The sequence below is a fragment of the Zeus faber genome (assembly GCF_960531495.2).
Source record: "Zeus faber genome assembly, chromosome: 15".
Lineage (NCBI taxonomy): Eukaryota > Metazoa > Chordata > Actinopteri > Zeiformes > Zeidae > Zeus > Zeus faber.
In genome coordinates this window covers 18,808,013-18,827,292 of record NC_137194.1, presented here as the reverse complement: position 1 = coordinate 18,827,292, position 19,280 = coordinate 18,808,013, and the positions used below count along the sequence as shown (strand labels likewise).

The 19,280-nt window shown below is 42.4% G+C and overlaps 1 protein-coding gene across 3 annotated transcripts; it reads right to left on the bottom strand.

The window, feature by feature from the left end:
• Positions 1-4,076: 4,076 nt before the first annotated feature.
• LOC307240987 (microphthalmia-associated transcription factor-like) lies at positions 4,077-18,603 on the bottom strand. Of its 3 annotated transcripts, none has more exons than XM_080014924.1 (10): positions 18,557-18,603; positions 15,481-15,718; positions 9,547-9,762; positions 9,330-9,425; positions 9,037-9,154; positions 8,614-8,706; positions 8,433-8,489; positions 8,146-8,221; positions 7,854-8,001; positions 4,077-7,672 (listed from the first exon to the last, which is right to left on the bottom strand). In XM_080014924.1, exons 1-10 carry the CDS (start codon positions 18,583-18,585, stop codon positions 7,247-7,249), a joined length of 1,497 nt encoding a protein of 498 aa, XP_079871050.1. In that variant the 5' UTR covers positions 18,586-18,603; the 3' UTR covers positions 4,077-7,246. The 3 variants fall into 3 exon arrangements, with proteins under 3 accessions (XP_079871050.1, XP_079871049.1, XP_079871051.1); XM_080014923.1 differs by having other exon boundaries at positions 15,481-15,721; positions 18,557-18,599; XM_080014925.1 differs by having other exon boundaries at positions 8,433-8,486; positions 15,481-15,721; positions 18,557-18,599.
• Between the last annotated feature and the right edge of the window lie 677 nt (positions 18,604-19,280).

Sequence of the window (19,280 nt, the reverse complement as noted above, 5' to 3'; positions counted from 1 at the left end):
GCCTCCACTGCCGTTTCCATGCCTTGGCGGCCATGCTGCCGGACGTGTGTGGGAGGGCCGCGAGCCGCTGCTTCCCCTCGTGCAAATACGCCAAGGTGTCCAGCGGGCGGGAGCAGCCGGGCGGGGACTGCTGCGGCCGCAGGACGGAGCTGGACCGGGGCTGCACCTGCGGCTCGTGTCAGGACGCCGCCCAACTCCTGGAGCCGGCCATGGAGATATCACAGATCTGCTACCGCTGAAGGGTTCCTCAGGTCCTTCATGTCAGAACATGACATGAACCACTGAGCAGTCTGTAATATGCGTCATTAATGAACGCAAATGCTGTTCGAGGGCTTTAATTGTATCCAATGTTTTGCTTCTCCACCTCAGAAAAATGCACAAACGGCGCCACATCCGCTTTAAATGTCCAACTGCCATTTGCATGGAGTGTGAGGAAGCCCCTTGTAGACACGTGTCCTACAGCTACATTGCCGAGGGAACTGCACCCGCTGAGCTGCAGCGACGCCCGTGGTCACGTTCACGCTCCCCAACGTCCACTTTGCGCCTCGCTCCTCAAAGGCCGGCAGGCTCAGCGGAGGTTCGCGGGAGTATTTTTAGAGAGCGCGCTTTCGGATAGCGAGTCACGCCGGGAGGCGCCCCCCCCCCCCCGCCCCCCGGCGTCAGGAACGGCTCGACCTGGTGGCGGGGCTGCCAAAATGTGAGGTGCCTGGCAAAAGAAGCTTTTTCTGTCAAGGAAACGAATGATCTAATACGTGCAAGCTTTCCTTATAACATACACGACTCATCTTTAATTTATTGGTATCCTTGACAAATTTGATCATGTCGGTGTTACACGTAGCGTACATGTTTGTGCACGTTGGATATTCGTGCCCGGTGGATATTAGTGCACGGTGGTGCTCCTCCAACACGAAGTGTCAAGATACAGCAGCGTTCTATTTTAGGCGCAGATGCCATTCTGGTGTCAGGTATGTGTTGTTGCCTGCAGGGAGTTAAAATCGGTGCAGTGCGTGCGCATGATCCCGTTCAATTATTTTCGAAACGCTTCGTCGGTTGTGTTGTTTGAATGTTCCCGATGGCACTGATGGAGAAAGAAAGAAACAACAACAACGACAAAAAACACTGTAACGCGTCGTTTTGACCTCATCCCTCCACTGCAACACCTTTGGTCCGGTGTTGCCATGAACTCATCCCTAAACAAACGCGCCGAGGGAGAGGCCTCATACTGTAACGGTCTGAAAATAAATGTTTGAATTTCACTCTTTTTTGAAAAAAAAATAAAGCTAAGTCATGAATCAAAAAAAGTTTGTATGTAAATAAAACATTAAAATAGAAGACTATTTTAGGATGTTTAGTAGACGCTGTGGAATGTGAAATTGCTATAATGGGAAAGACACGGGACCTTGAACTCACCACACTGTAAACAGAGAGCGGGTGAGTAAAACAATAACAACACAGCAACATATGCTTAATAAAAATGGTTTCTAGTCGTTTGAACTAATATTAAATAAATTCAATGTTGTATATACTGGTTATACAATACAATACTGCACGTGCATCTTTTTTTTGCAATTTTCTTATAGTAAATCCAACCATGATATAATATTATAATTGAATTGTATTTTATGAGGACACAAAAGCGACGGTAAACCTGATGTAAAGTAATGTAACTGGTGCTGCGGTCGATTTGGGGGCCAAACGATCATTGAATGTCGCGTTTTTATTTCCATACTCCACGCTCCCTCCGCCGTGGAGCGGGTCAGCACCGTCGCCCCGTCCTAGCGGCGCATTCGCCGGAGGGAACCTTCTGGACCCCGGGCGCGACACGCTGCTGTGGGGCCACGGCGGGGATCCGGAGGGGAGGGGGGGGGGGTCGCGGGGCCGCGAGGGGGCCGGCGGCAAGCCTGTAGCCGGCGGCAAGCCCGGTGATCGACCGGGGCTGTCGATCGGCCGTACGGGCCTCCGGGTGACCGGCCACCGCGGAGGCCCGACGTGTCGCGGCCGTTTGTGATTGACGGGCGCTCCGAGCCAATCGTCGCCGTGTATGGGGGGGGGGGTGTGGGCCCCACATCCGGGTTCCCACCGCCGGGGTCAGCTTCGCGGGTGGGTAAAAAAACAAAACAAAAAAAAACCCCAAAAAATAAACACCAGCCGGGGAGCCGCGTCCCGCCCGTCGTCGCGTTTCCAGACCGCCCCGCCGTCCGCCGTCCGCCGTCCGCCGCCCCCCGCGCGTCGGACGGGACGGCGCCGACTCTGAAGGCGCTGCTCACGGCGGGACGGGATGCTCGACGCGCTCGACACTCGGCTCCCGCCCCCTTGCGGTGGAAGCGGGGGCACCGCGTGCTAATCGTTAGCTCCATTAGCTTGCCCCCATTTAAAGAGGAATTCAAAAGAAATCAATGAAGCAGAAGTGAGTAGCAATGAAAGAATAAAACCTATTTCAAAAAAAAAAAAAAAGTGTTTATTTAGTGCGTTTAGTTTGTCTCCACAACATTCCTGAGGATGCCTGGAGACGGCGGAGAAACGGTGACTCCGTGCTCGGGCTTCTGACGTCATGTTTTGGTTGCCCCGCGTGACGTCCCTTCGCCGACTCCGCTCGGGGACCCTTGATCCTGCAGATGCGGGACAGCGCCGCAGCGTCCACCCGCGTTGCCACAGAAACCAGGCTGGAGGAGCTGCCGGGGGATGACCTGGAAAGACTCTCAACTAGAAATGGGGAACTAAAAACATATATTTCAGTTGGTTTGTTAAATAAACGTGCTATTAATACGCTATAACCTACCAGGGAATGACCGTGTAACCGATGTCTTGTATATGATATCGAGCAAAATTATTTCATTTTATTAGAATTCCCAAAACACATATACTCACATCCTCATAAATTAGGACGTGTATGTATACATTGCAATCTACACAAACGGTAGATTATTGTCACGGCAGATCAAGAGCGTGTGTGTCCTTCATTACAAGACCATTCGTCCAGCAGCATTTCTAACTCTAGAGCCACTCGTACTAATTTACGTTTTATCGAGTGAACGAATGTCACAAGGATTTAACCTTCCAAAAAGGCACATTTCCTATCGATTCCATCGCCTTCGTCCCTCTCGCAGTAGGGCGTTGCCGGAGCTGCTGCACGCGGAGGCGGGGAGGGCGGCCTTGTCCTTCGTCCTCCGGGGTGTACGTGGCCGCGCCGCGGGGGTCGATCTCCGCGCGGGAGAAGCTCCGCATCATCCGGGTCACGTGGGGGCCCCGGGCCGCCCCTGTGGCCCCCGGCCCACACGCTCCAGGGGGAAGGCCTCCAGCACTCTGCAGGGGCCCTGAGGATGGATGCCCCTTCCTGAGGGTCTGGGAAGAGCGGGTACCACCAGCATGGAGGTCCAGATTTCTCTCCTGTAAGCCTTTTATTGAGTGTTATTTGAAATGTTCCATACCTTATTTTTACATTTCACCTTCTTTATTATTATTATTATTATTATTATTATTATTATATTTTTTTCCATGACATGAATGATGAATGGAGCGAGGAGCTTTCTACTGCTGGACACAAATTAATGGAAGATAACATATATATATATACAGTATATACTGTATATAAGCCGTGTGAGTTATTAGTTCACCATCTATATCATCTATCTATGCAGCCTAACCTGCTTGATTTTTTGAGGTGGGAGGAAACTGGAGTGTTTCTTATTATTATTCTCAACTGGAGTGTTCCTTATTATCATTCTCACTGCTTCATTAATTATAAATACAAATTTGCCTTGATGCAGTCGCCGGAGTTGTAATGGGACCCATTTTGCATGATGATACACAATGAGATGCATGAATGATGGTAGATTGCAAATACATGAACAACACACTAATTTACTTCAGATTGCGAGGCTTAAAGAGATTGAATTATCTCTCATTAATATATTCATTCTAAGCGCTAGTTGTTTTTTGCCTGGAATTTGGTTTGTCAAGTCCTCGTCGTCTCCGTACCCTGAATGCGGAGCATCAGGTCGACTATGGTTTGGGTCACGGGCAATCCAGGAATAGTTTGAAACACCCACGAAACAGTTAAAAAAAACAAAACCATCAACATTCAAATCAAACTTTTAATAATGTTCACAGGTTTCCCCACATTGCGAACTGGTGAGTTTTGAGCTCACCGATCTGACGCCAGTGAGTTACCGTCGCTACATTCATCCTCTGGCAATGGAGTTTGGATCCATGTCTATATGACTGAACCGATGTGGCAGAACGGTGACGCACTACTGTGTGACTGCTGTAAAATAGGGTGCAAATGATGGAGTTTTCTAACGAGGTGAGACCATGACTTTCAAAGATGGTGTCCACTCCAAGAGGTGATCTAGAAGAGCAAGTGGTTTCATAGGAAAGAACGCCGCTTTGGGTATGTTCAGCCCCGTGTGCATTGAGCCCTAAAGGCTTAAAACTTGCTATGAGGCTAAAATTCATTCAGCTAAAAAAATATAAAACCATGGGACGTTTCATGTTTTTTCATAATTCTGGCTTTAATTTAATATCTGTAACTTATTTTGGCAATCAACACTGTTAATTACATTCTGGCAAAAAAAACATTAGTCTTAATATGAAGCTCAACATTCAATAAAACTTTTTAAGATTGTTGCCAAATCTTTATCGTGACAGAACATTGAAATATCCAAAATGAAATGCACGGCCACGGGAGGCATTTTCCAACAGTCCAGTGTGACATCCTACTGCCTTATATGCCTTTTTGTTTTGTTTTGTTTTGTTGTTGGTTTTTTTTTTTTATTGGCAGAAGGCCCTTTTCCTACAATTTCCCTTCAGGACATTGTACCTCTAAAGCTAATCTACAAAGCACCAATCAGCAGGACAGACATCAGCAATACACTAACGGCGTCAATCTCTCTTCGTACAACACTAGCGAGTTTAAAAAAACATAAACAAAAAAAAACAAAACTCAACTCTAAGGCACTTCAATCAATGAACGGTAAATCACATTTTTTAGGTGAGGACTAGATGGCTAATCACTACACTTAGAAGGAATCACTCGCTGAAACTGTCAAGTGCGAAGAGAGAGACATGCTACCGCTCTACAGGCGCAACTGCAACCGTTGCATAGTTCCAAATAAATCCAAGGGTGTTGTTGTAACCGGGCTCTTGATACAGAAGTAATAGAATGTTTTACTACTTTTTAACATGTCTAAACTGTCCAAAAAGTACATTAAAAAAAGAAACAATTAGCCATACATCTTGGTTACATCTGAAAATCCCGAAACATCATATGCATTGGCTTAGAGGAAAATAAAACCATTGACCGACCACATTCGAAACCAATGTCCTGATGTCATTCCAGTGTTGTGCTAGTGTCATGTATTTAAAACAGATTTCTACAGCAGTCTCCTTATATTCCTTGACAATATCAATGTACACAAAGTTAAAAAAGAAAAAAAAAAAATCCTCAAAACCTTAAATCTAAATGGATTGACAGTCATAGTATAACAAAAATGTAACAAAATATAATAATTTAGGAAATGGCAGGGACAAATGAAAGACAAATAGTATTTTTCTTCCTAAGGGACTCATCATACCTACAACATATAATCACTGCGCTCATATACTGTAATTGTATGTGTTGAAAAAAATGAAGTGCCTAACATTTTGTGGACAGCGATAATGTAAAGTAGTAACGTAAAGTAACAACCTAATAATAATTTAAAAAAAATGCAATTAACACGGAATCCTTTCATTCTGATTGTTTAACAACTTAAATGAAACTAAGTATAATTATATCAGAATCTCCAGATAAATTAGGTTTTACATTCGTTTATGTGTGTTATCAGAGGTTACCATAGCTTTATCTTTCTTCTAATTGAACTGGTTGTTGCAGTGGTTTTTACAGATTGTTTTTCTCGTTACCTTTTTACTAATAAATAGTAATATCGCAATAGGCGTGCCAGTGAGGAATGTATTGTAGTATCTGTGTGCTATACATATTTAGCTTGGTATTGGATTATAACTGACTTGGCTCTTATGTCATTGGGAAATCTTGTGCATCTTGTCTCTGATTATGACCCTGCACTGATCACAAGACTAAAACAAAATTTCCTCATGCTGAGGTTTTATTACATTTTTACTCGTGTAACCAACCCATATTCTAGCTTTGGGTTTTTATTTAATTTGTATGCAACTTGTTTTTTTGGTATTTTTTTCAATTGACAACCCCATTCTTTTCCATGCCTAATTGTAGTCCTGGGGTTTTGGATTAAGTTTAATAATGGTAATGTGTACCAAATGGCATGAATGAATACCTGGATAACAACAAATTTCAAACTGAGCAGTCATAGCACATGAACAAAGGAAAACTGGAAGACTGAAGGGCTAAAGAGCTGCAGTCCAGACGTAAGGCAGTGGCCCATTCAAGTTCAATATACAGGTAAGACACAAGGAGTGTAAAGCACAAAAGTAATAAATATATTTTTTTAATTCTTATATTATTGCTATTGATTTAAAGTGTTTTCCACCACAACATACTAATATTCTGACCATGATTTCTAGCTTTCCTACATTCTTTGGAATCACAACAAATATACATAAACTAGCCTCTACCCATTGATAAATGCATATCATTAAATATTAAAAATTCTACTTTGAATTCATTGTCATAAAAATATTGATTAAAAACAAAACAAAGTCCTTTAAAACCAGTCCATGAAATTAAGGTTCAGGGCACAAATAGATATTACAAAAAGCCTGGAAAAGGTTAAAGACATGTAAACATTGGGGGGGGGGGGGCGGGGGGCGACGGCAAACCGACAAATACCAGAAAGAAAAGCTTCTGCAGCAGCTGAGATTAATGGGCGAGTATACTCAGGACGAAACAGAACTCTCAGAGCATAAAGAGGCTTTCAGAACAGGACACAAACAAAAAGACAGTCTCTTGAGTGGGCGTGTGGCAGTGTGCAAGCCCCCAGACAGATCCTCCCCCAGGTCCAGAGATCACATGGCGGGCCGCGTCACGGTGGATCAGCCGCGGGGTGGTGGTGGTGGTGGTGGTGGTGGGGGTGGGGGTCTCTTCCAGTCGGTATTGCATGCACTGACAACGGTGTTTCGGCGATCGGTTCACCGCTGCCTTCTCATTTGTGAAGTCCTTTCTTTAATTTGCAGTTACTGCCTCCTTCATTTAGCTACTGACACAAATACTCTGTACAGAGCGTAGATGACGGAGTGGAAATGTAGGCGGGATCTTGGCCAGTAGGGGGTGCTAACAGCCCTGCTCGTTCTCATCCATGCTTATGCTGCTCTTGCGGCTACTGTCTTTGGAGGCGTCCGGGGAGACGGAGGAGAGCAGGGGGTCCCCCCCCCTCACCGGTGATAAGGTGTCTTCCATCAGGACGTCGTTGAGCTTGGCGGCTATCTTTTCGTGGATGCTGTACTGCGCCTGGTTGTCGTGAGCCACGCCCCCGTGGCCGTCCGAGAAGCAAGAGTGGACCTCTGTGATCTCCAGGCCGGTGGGCTGGTTGGGGTCCTGGGAGCAGGTGTGGTTGTGTTGGTGCTGCAGTGGGTAAAGGTCCTGGTTGCAGTCCCCCAGAACGGACTCCTGCTTGATGGACCGGGCGGCCAGCTCAGCGGCGCACAAGACCGACGACGTGATGGCCAAGCCGTGAGCGCGAGCCTGCATCTCTAACTCCTACCACGGGGAACAGACGGGACAGCAGGAAAAAGCAACACCGCGGCTCGGTTAGGAAGGTAACGTTTTGGAAAAACGCTCAAAACCAAAAAAAGAAACGCTCAAAACCAATCGGCCAAGCTCTCTTTCGAGACATTCCTTGGCGGTTTCAAAGTCAGCGCTGTCGACTCTCATTTCCTACCTGTATCCTCAACATCAGATGTCGATTGGCGTGCTCCAGCTTCTTCTGCCTGTTCTCCAGCTCCTTGGCCCTCTGCTGCTCCCGCTGTAGCTTCCGGATGTAATCCACCGACGCCTTGAGAATCGTGCCTTTGTTCCAGCGCATATCTCTGCACACCAAAGGACACCATGTTCTTTCACTGTTTGTTGCACAGATTTATGTCACCACATGGTCACTGAGGTATTTCTGTTGGTTCTACGTATTATAGATATTTTTTAATGAAATGAGTGTGAATGAATTGAGATTCACTTACGGGTCATTTGACTTTGGAATCATAGTTCCTAACTCCTTGATACGATCGTTGATGTTGAACCGTCGTCTTCTTTCGACTGCAACAACAAAAGAATTGGCATTCTGACAACACCGAATACAACACCATAACCTCCCAAATGAACAATATCAAATCAAGGAGACAACATTGAGTTGACTCTTGACTTGACTTTTTTGTTTTCTTCAAAAATATTTATTTATTTCCAAAAGGCCGAGGAGATCAATTTGAAATACACAATTTAAATACATTCAAATGTCATTCAAACTCACTCAAATTATGGTTATCCTTCTTCTGTCTTTCCTTTGCCATCGCCCGTACCTCAGCTTCTGGGAAAAAGGTATTTTGTGTTCATCACGGTGCAGATTAAGAATGCAGTAAGCATAATGGTAATACCCTGCCAAATGTTTGAGTATCCATCTCTACACTGTTAGGATGCATAACCACACGTACCGACAGGAAACACTTCAGGCCTTTGATAGCTGTCAAACTTGCCACAGGATCCAGACTTGTCCATCATGTGCATAATGGCCGGAGATTGGGAAACTATGTGATAAACAACAGCATTAATATAAAATGGACAGGAACATAGAAATAGATGAAAATACACACGTTGTTAAAGAAATTCATAGCTGGGGCGTGCGTGATCTTCAGTGTATTATAGAGGATTAGAAATCTGTGTCAATGTCCAATCGCGAATACGATGGAGCCTTCATACCAGTATACTGTGTGTACATTTACTGTGTGTTTGTGTCTGAACGGGTACACGTGCCCAAGAGGAAATGCTCCCCGCGGCTTTGATTTGGTGTCGTGTTGTGTTTTGCTGTGAGCTTGAGTGTTGGTGCCACTGCACGGCTGTGCGGCACTTCTGCTCACCGGGGAATTCCCTTTTGATGTTGGGCAGATTGGCCGGGCAGGAGTTACTGATGGCCAGAGCTTGTGGGGGCATGGCCTGGTTACCATAAACATCTATCATGTTCCCGGGCAAAGGAATCTAAGAAAAGAAAAAGATAAGATAAGATCTTGTCAATCCCAGGGGGAAATTTGGGGAAGCGCTGAAGAATGTGAGGAGGCGTAGAAGAAACATGGTGAGAACATATTAGAAGTGGAACACACTGAACTTCATGCACTGCAGCGCTAATGATGAAGGGAAACGAAAACAGGTGTACCGTATTCGCCAACTGGAGTGCTGGATCCATCAGGCTGAGGATATCTTCATTGTAACTTGACTCCAAACTAATAATGTCATCGATGACATCATCCATCTAAAACAGCAGGGCAAAAATGCATACACACACAAGGACGAAATGAGAGAAATGGTTTTAAAGAAAGCGTTTTAAAGATGCACAAGCATTTCTCCTACTTAGCACAATGGGCTAAACGCACCTCTTTTTCACAATTAGAGTTGAGGGTCAGCAGGGCCATGGGGCTGTTGGGGGCGCTGTTGCCCTGCCCCGGCGGCATGCCCCTGTGCTCGCAGGACTGGTTGGGGCAGGGCAGGCTCACCACTTGGGAGCCGAGCTTCCCCAGGTACCGCTTCAGCTGCTGCTGCTGGGACTGCTGGATGTGGTACTTGGTGGGGTTCTCCAGGTGGGTCTGAACCTGTCGGCGGAGTGAAGGGACGGAGGGGACGCGTCAGCCAAGAGATTTAGAGAGGAAAGATGAGAGCGAAATCGCGAATGAGGTGGGTGGATTCCTTTGACTGGGGGAATCCTGGTAATGACCTTCACAGCACGGTGTGTGAGTGTGACCCATAGCACAAACACCTGGGTTGTTTAGCCACAGTCAAGGTAACTACACTAAAAGCTTGTAAGGCAGTAGTTTCTATTCATTTTGAAGGATACTGATCATCCTCCAAATTAGTCTAATTATCAGGCTGTTAAAGAGGCATCTATCTGATAATTGGCCCATAAAAGTTGCAGAGATAAGACCACTGTAGAAAACTTTGCCTGCTGTTGGCCTAATTTTTAATTCTCGTTGCAAAACTTTCCATATTGTCCATAAATTTTTAAAGCACCGATTTGCCAATAAATTGATAAATACTACGTGGAGATATTATGTTCTCAAACTTAGTTGTTAAAACTTTGCCTTTTTTTTGTTAAGTTAAGCCCTTACAATGTCCTGAGTTAAATACATGGACTACTGAGTTAAAACATTCAAAATAAATGAACACATAAAAAAACATGACTTAAACAATCATTTTTAACATACCTCAACGGGATGGTATCCAAGCATCTCCAACATATTTTCAACTTCAGTGGTCCAGTTTAAAAAGTGCCTTAACTTAACTAAAGTCTGAGAAAGACTGAACGCTATACTGACGCTGACTCCTGAGTTTCATCAGTGTTATGAGGACAGGCTGACTTGGTTTCAGCTTATAAATGGTGAGAAAAGTAATTAGTTCTGCATGTTAGAAATTTCAGCGCGACACAATGAGCCTTTTCAAATTTGTGTTGTTTTATGTAAAATCTGAATTTCGGCTTTTATGGCACAACTCTTTGATGTCAGAATGAGGTACTTACAATTAGTCTCATTCTTTTTGTGAGGCCACTGTGCTCACTGACACTTGCCTTGGGCTTCTTAAATTGACCATTTCATTTTAACCCTCTGGACGCATGGCCTGTGATCCTAATTCACTGTAACTCATCTCACAAAGAGACTCCCTCACATCCTCTCTGTCCGCCCTGGGCCTGTTTTTGTGCTTCTAAAATTAATTTGGTGGTTAGTTAGGAAGCGCATACTTCTCAAAACCCGCATTACAGCACACTTTATTCAAAATACAGCTTTTGCAGTGCCAATAAAACCGTTATTAAGATAAGATTTTGTGCTGTACAGCTCTAAATTCCAGTCAATACTTAAATAAATATAAAAACTAAAATAGATTAGCCACAAGGGTTGGTTCTATAAAAGTACTGAAGAGTCATTGCTGTTAATGTTAGCTGCCGTTCTGTCCATTGAGCTATCCATCCAGCCATCCGTCTGTCTGTCTGTCTGTCTGTCTGTCTGTCCACCCGCCTGTCTGTCTTTTTATCTTCTGTAGTGCAAACCTTGCTCAACAACTCATATGGAGATAATAGCTCTTATCGCAATATGAAGTGCAATTTCCCTGAGCAATATACAAATTTGATTTGCATTTTGTTCTAGAGATATACATCCTATATAAGTCAAACGTGCAAATCAATAGAGTATTAGGAGTTAACAATCAAAATATCTACCTATCTATTCTTAATACCCACATATCTACATATCTATGCATCTATATACGTATGTATGTATGTATGTATGTATGTATGTATGTATGTATGTATGTATGTATGTATGTATGTATGTATGTGCAGTATCTATCGATCTACAGTATCGATCGTCTGTCTGTCTGTCTGTCTGTCTATCTATCTATCTATCTATCTATGTCTGTATATGTTTCTATCTACTGTAGTGCAAACCTTGCTCAACTGGGCCATTTGGAGAAAATATCTCCAATATAGCAATTTGGCTAGACTTTTTCTCGAGATATACATCCTATATAAATCAAACGTGTAAATGGATAAGATATAAAACATAGGATAGTAAACATTCTAAATGCCTACATATCTACCTATATATCTACCTATATATCTTTCTTTCTGCAACGCTCTCTTAACAGGCTTGCCGGCCTGTGCGGTGAAGCCACTGCAGACGATACAGAATGCGGCGGCGCGACCGGTGTTCAACCAGCCAAAGAGGGCACATGTCACTCCGCTGCTCATCGAGCTCCACTGGTTACCTGTAGCCGCCCGCATCAAGTTCAAGTCTCTTATGCTGGCCTACAGAGTGATTGCTGGGAATGCTCCCACCTACTTAAATGCTCTTGTAAAAGTACATGTTGCCCCCCGGATGCTGCGCTCATCGATTGAGCGTCGCCTGGCTCTGCCGGCGGTACAACCACGGCAATCAAGGTTATTCTCATTTGTAGTTCCACGTTGGTGGAACGAGCTGCCAAAACCAACCAGAGCAGGGGCCTCCGTCTCAGTCTTTAAGAAGCACTTGAAGACCCAGCTCTTCAGAGAGCACCTCCTGTCCTAACTTACAATTACTTAGCATTACTAAGCAATAGTTACACTAATGTCTCTGTCGCAATGTAGCTTGAATGTTATTCTCCCTTGTAAGTCGCTTTGGATAAAAGCGTCTGCTAAATGACTAAATGTTTTAACTGTAGTGGAAATTTCAATTGCATTTTATTCTGAAAATATATATCCTACATAAATCAAACTTGTAAATGAATAGGATATAAAACATTTGAACTTTCTGTCCGTCTATCTATCTATCTATCTATCTATCTATCTATCTGTCTTTCTATCTTGAGAGAACAGAAACCTTTCTGTCTTGCATCCCTTTTCATGAAACAATGTAAATGTTTCTATTAAAGCACAATACATGGCAGTCATTACAGGGTTGTAAAGATGATCAGCTTTACAACTCAATTATGTCGACATCACTGAGGGGGGTCCACATTTACAACTTGCCTGTGACTAGTTAAATAGTACAACACCCCTGTAGCCAAAGGTCAAAACAGCAAGATTTACCCCATTAGTTGTGGTGCCCAATTGTATTCTTCAACAATGTCCTATTTGCTACGCAGTCTTTAAGAATAAAGTGCTCTGTCTGAGGAGTTCATATGCTAACCCTGGTACTTGAAAAAACAAACAGCATGCTAATATAAAATATTCAAAAAGTTTACATAATACCAAAGAGGCGAAGACTGGGGTAAACTTAGTATGATCTTCTTTAACTCTGATGACGACAACATGTATCGTGACTCTTTCACTAAAATACCAAAAATGTATTCAAATGTAATCTAAATGTAAAATTCAATGTATTTCGTGTGGTAATCAAATACCACACGCAAAGACTTCAAAACGTTCAACCTCACTGTTAAATATGCAAAGAGCTTAGAAAATCTTTTGGAAAATGTTCAGTGTTGTTCTGCTCCTTGTCAGTTACCTTGTTGAATCTATGGTTTTAAAAACTAATGGTCCATACATTTAAATGTTATAATAGCAGTGCATCACTACTTTTGATTATTTTTCACATGAACTTGTACAGCAATGGCTATACTGCCAGGCTAAGGCAATGAGTCAAATAAAAAATAACTGCAAAACAATTCACAATCATCTTAATATGCTCTCTGGCCACAAGCCACCGTAATTGTCTAATCCAAAAAGAACAGACACATTTTGTACAGAACAGTGTAGAGTACTTTGTTCTTTTCACGGTACCATAAATCCTATAAAAGAAATCTATAAATCATTTTTACCCTTTTAGGAAGTGATCCTACATACATTTCAAAGCAGTATTTTTTTTCCACTTTTAAATATGCCATGGAATGAATGCAATGGGGGCTAATTATGAGCATTCTTCACTGAATTAGTGTTCGGTGTGTGGTAAGGCTGTGCTTGCCCTTGTCTTGATCCCCAAACTGATCCCTTACTTATTCCTTAGAAGGCCAGGGGTCACTTGGTTAATTAAGGGTCCAATCACTCTTTAGACAAACTCATCTAAGCTTAATGTTTGCACTTTTGAGGTCCAGCAGCTCTGCCTGGTACCCCTGAGCTTTGCGTGGACTCTGTTAATCTATTCACAGACAGGGGAGCAGGTTAACCCTGCTCAACAGCGCCAGGCTGGAACAATCTTTTCATTTGGGGACTTCAGTCAATGAAGAATGTCTGTAAGCCTATGCCAAATCATAGAAATCACTTGTACTTGTTGTATTGTACAAGGGTTGGGTGGTGGTGGTGGTGGTGGTGGTGGTGGTGGTGGTGGTGGGGGGGTGCCCTAAACCTCTCAAAGGGTTGCAGATTATTGAGACTAAATTATGTTTATGCTGCATTAGGAGAGCAATGGTTTCAATGAATATATTTGTCTTTCTCTGCTGCCTGTAGGAAAAACATGGCAGTGCAACATGGCGGCCTCCGTGAAGCCGCCCCGCCCCCAACGTAGATATAAACGTTTCATTCTAAGGTAACGCCAACATGACACTTCTTAATTTCATGAAATTATACACTAGTTAAAACATACTTATGAATATTATATTCCATTTCTGTCAAGTCTGTTCTGTAAATTCTACACACTGCACCTTTAACATGAGTAAATGTGATTACATGATATTAAGATAACTTTAAACTTTCACACAATTCGAAGAATGCTTTTATGTTAAACACATAAAAGGTCCTTAAAATAAAAACTGTAGCCCAATAATATTTTCTCTCTGCTATGCATACTTGTTTACTTATATACGTATATATATGATTAGCTACATAATTAAATTGTTAAATAGCCAGATAAAGTAAAACTTTCATACTTTGTAATATGTGTATTTTTGATAAACCCACGACTGTAGACTCATATAAAGCCATTGTCTATAACAGCGCAACGTTAATGGTTAGAAGTTGTATGAGTGCCTAACACTGAAATGTTGAATCTCAAAATACACGCGAAACACATTCACACACATCTGTCTAAAAGGCAGATATATGCACAAATATTTCATCAAATGATACAGATGTCCATGTTGACTTCGACCATATCGAGCATGTTGAATTAAAAGCACACCCCTTGTGTATTGTATATATCATACACAAACATGAAACGGAAGAGATGTCATTAAAAAATAACCAAATTAACAAAAATACATATATTCACATATACATATACATATACTGAATTTTAATATATATGACACACTGCAATGTTTCTAAAACCTTTTCCTTGAAGACAATAAATTCTACAAAAAGACAAATATTCAGTATCATTCAATAATATTTATTATATGATACAATATTAAGAAAACTTACCAAGCTGCCCCTCTTAATGTATTCTCATATGGGTTGAAGCTGAATGATAACAAACCTAATACTCTCTTCTAGTACAGAAACACTTAAACAGTCTGTAGTTCCTCTGACTGCCAAAGAATCAAAGCTATGAAAAGATGTGAATGTAGCTGAGCAAATAGGATTAAAGACGGCTCAATCCAAATGGCTGGAAGCACAGCATGCATTAAAGAGGAATTCTCTCAGGAAAGATAATCCCCATATATGCCTTTTAACACACCTCACTCACCCCTGTGTTTTTAGACCTAATCATAGTAAAACCATAATTGCAGGACTGTCCACCAGAGGTTAGTAGGCTAACTTTTTCAGTATGTTGCAATCATTCATCTTACTTTAGTAAGAACTCAACTAAAACTAACTTTGGCACCTTGCAGTGGGCCATAAAAAAAAACCAAAACAATAACAAAATAACAACCTCTGACATTTGATACCTGAATTGCACGTGGACACTGACCTTCAGCACCTCCATTGGTACTTGGGTGGCAGGGGGCAAGCTCGCTGGGGCATTTACGTTGATGGCAGGGGTCTGGGTGGCGCTGGTCTGGGGGAACTGCGAGGCGCGCTGTCGCTGCTGCTCGCGGCGCTCCTGCTCCTGGAGCTGTTCCCGCATCAGCTGCTGCCGAAGCAAGACCCGCGAGGTGGTGGCCGAGGAGCTTAGCGGAGGCTTGGAGGAGCCATGCTGGTCTGAGGGGCTGCTGGATGACACATGGAGAACAGAACATTAGAGTTGGATGCAGGGGTCAAGAGTGCAGGGAGAGCAAGAGAGAGAGAGAGATAAAGACGGTAAATATGGAAAGAAAAAAGGCGGAGCAGTAATTCCTCAATAGAATAAAATGATGTTGGAAAGTGAATAGAGGAGATAGAGGTTACATGAGCAGAAATTTGAATATTTGGAAGTAGATAGGAGTATAATGTTAAATTGATGACGGAGGGAAACCAAGAAGATGGCTGCCTGGGGTTTAGTATACGAAATCCATTATTTTTGGGAGTCAGTACTATTGAGTACCACAACACTACGTGGCATTCGGTCCTAAATTTTGACAGTAATTGATCTCTTCAATGTCTATCAGCCACTCAGGTTTTGACATACATTGTTAATTGTATTAATAACATTAAAATCATAAAGTTGATATCCATGCAGCTAATTCTAACAGAAAAAGATAAAAACCGTGCACAACCCAGGGAGCAGCACTCGCCACAGTTTTAGAATTAATTTAATAATTCAGATGAGGTGATGTAGAGAAAAGCGAAGCAAATTGTTTCTGTTTTCACAGTGCCTGACAAAATTAGATGCCCGCTCCCCAGATAGGACCCGGCACTCCTAAAATAGAGAGGCTCTGCTGAAGCAGAAACCTTCATCTACTGAGTGATCCTTTTGATAAGACATTTTAAGAAGTAAAATGTCTAACCAATCCAGCTGTGCAGTAATCGCACTAATTAGCCAGTGAGGTCAAACACAGCTTCAGTCTACGGCATATTCACCGGGTGTTGAGCCCTGCGCATACCATATTTCCACTTTGCTGCATATAATCTCATTGTCTAACCTCACAGCCAATACTGTTTTCAAGAACAAAAATGTGATACAAAAAAAAAGAAAGAACAGCATTATCAAGACCATATTAATGGATAACTTTGCATTCACTTTCATTTACACAAAAGCATGAAATATCAAAATCACTTCTGATAGCTATGCTTAAAATAAATGTTACGACATAATCAAAACAGATCTGCCAACCAATTTATAATTATTAACATGGAAAATGAATTTCCATGTTTTGAAAGATAACACAGGAACAGTCAGTACTTTTTTTTCAGCCATTTTGGAATAGGCAAAGCCATGTAGGCATGTCTGGAGGGAGCGAATCAACTATTTGGGCTGGTAGACCTGATGACTTTGCAAAGACCGCAACAGTTCCACTGAAAATGAATATTTACTTTGCTCTCTGAATGCATGAAGATCTGGAAATCTGATGGATAATTGTTGATAATTGTTCTAAAATCTATATATCTATGTTGATCCTTTATTCACGTTGATAAATCTCCTGAGAGAACCCCATCAAATATAGCTAAGTAAACTTCATAACTTTTAGACCAATTTAGGAAAGAAAAATACCCCCCCCCCCCCCCATTTATTGACACTTGGATATCCCCCTTTGGAGATTATACACAGCCATGCACTGCTGTAGCTCAATTTAACTATTTGTGTTGTGTGGGTCACTGACGAGATACAGCGGAGCAGTGAGGCTTTAACTTTCTCGGCCATGACAACATCTGAAATTTAAATACATTTTTTTCTGGCATCGGACTACTTGGCTCTTACCATTAGTCCAACAGATTTCAAGCAACATGGCGGCAATTGTGAAAGAAAGGTAGATGTATAGATCTATAGATACATCATGCCGTGAGAGAATATTATACCCAGTTTATATACTGTATAGATGTGTAGAGAGAGAGAGAGAGAGAGAGAGAGAGAATGCATTCCTGATCATCCAGGATTGCGATTGTGTGTATCTGTTTATTTGTCTGATTGACGGATGTGTGAGTGTGTATGTCTATGTATGTCTGGTGCCTACACTACTGTATATAAAGCTTTCCTATAAATAAAAGCTCAAGTGCTCTCGCTCAGTTTCTCCCGTGTGGCCTTTTGCCAAACAGACCCCCGAAGCACATAAAAAGCTCTTTTGTCCGTCCTCCACTGTTGTGTGTGCGGGAACACCGCCTCCTGTGTTTGTGTGTGTGTATGAGAGAAAAAACAATAGTTACACAGTCTTGTAGAGCCAACCCCCACTCCTTCCCAACTCATGATTTTTCTGACTTTAGTCACTCCCTCACTCTCCACGTTTCAGTCCAAACTGTTTCTGAGTTTGAACCAAGGGCCGTGAAGCTCATTTTCACATATGAATGACTGATGCTGCAGCATCAGCATCAGCAGTCAAACATGTAAATGAGCAAGGCTCAGAATTCAGGGGAATGCAAGGCAACAAACTCCCTCTTAAAGACTGAAAGAACCATAGATCACAATTCTACTTCTAAGAAAACACATTAATCTTGATATATTATCTCGAATATTAGTGCTAATATGTTACACTGAACACAATACTGTGATTATCCTTAAATACGATAAAATAATTTGTTTTGTAAATTGTCAAAACAAAAATAATTACAACTGCAACCACTTTCATGATCTCCAAAGTCTACAGTTATTTTCTAGTTTCCTCCCACTTAAAGTGATCTCATATTAACTCTCAACTTTATAATTGTTTTACATGTATCTAATTTGTCCAAAAAGTCCATAAACCCTTATAATCAGAATTAAAATTGAAATTACTTTACACTATACATAACACTACAGTCTCTGTCATTAAGCACAAGGAGAAATCTAGGAATAGATATGCATTGAAATACAACAATATTAACACAGATCTGCGTACACTGTCCTTACTTTGCCCATTACATTTAAGTACACAAGCACACTGAGAGTGACACTTGTGCCAAAAACATGCCTTTCTGCCAATCCTGCAGATACTCACAGACGGTATAATGAGCAGGGTCTGCACATATGCACTGCCAAGGCCTCCATGTTTGTTTGTTTTTCCTCAAGGTGCACCACCTGCCCTTGGACAGCAGTGAAAGTCATGCTGCCAATGCAGTACTGAAACTGTGTCACAAGGGGGAGGCTCCCAGCCTGGAATCTCCAATAGCCACACGGAGGCAGAGGGAAAAGGCCAACCCAGTCCTAGCAACCTCGGCCCCCATGCACAGAGGAGTGTAAAGTTATAGTGCCCCTCCACACTCCTTTGAAAACCAAACAAAGAGTGACAACATATGATTGTTCACATGTCAATTCTGTGACTCACATCACACAAACACAAACAGCTACACCAAAAAAATATGTTGTATCCAAGTATATGACCGATGCCGCTAAAAATGCAAAAACGACCAAATATATATTTTTTTAACCCAAAGATATCATAAGATATAAGCAATTCCTACAACAGAAACAACTAAGTCACACTTGTAATTTAAAACTCAATCAAATGTAATTACAATACAACTGATAACTGTGCATGGAGAACGTATGTCACTGCTGTGCCGAGGCCTTCCTCCGCCAGGGGGTGCTCTCCCATCTATAGCTTGCACGCACCAGGCTACATCACGCCTGGAAGCGTCCAAACGAGATGACAAATACCAATATCGCACAACTCAAACTGAACACATGGACAGAAGGACTGGCCAGCCCTCCCACTAAGTGAC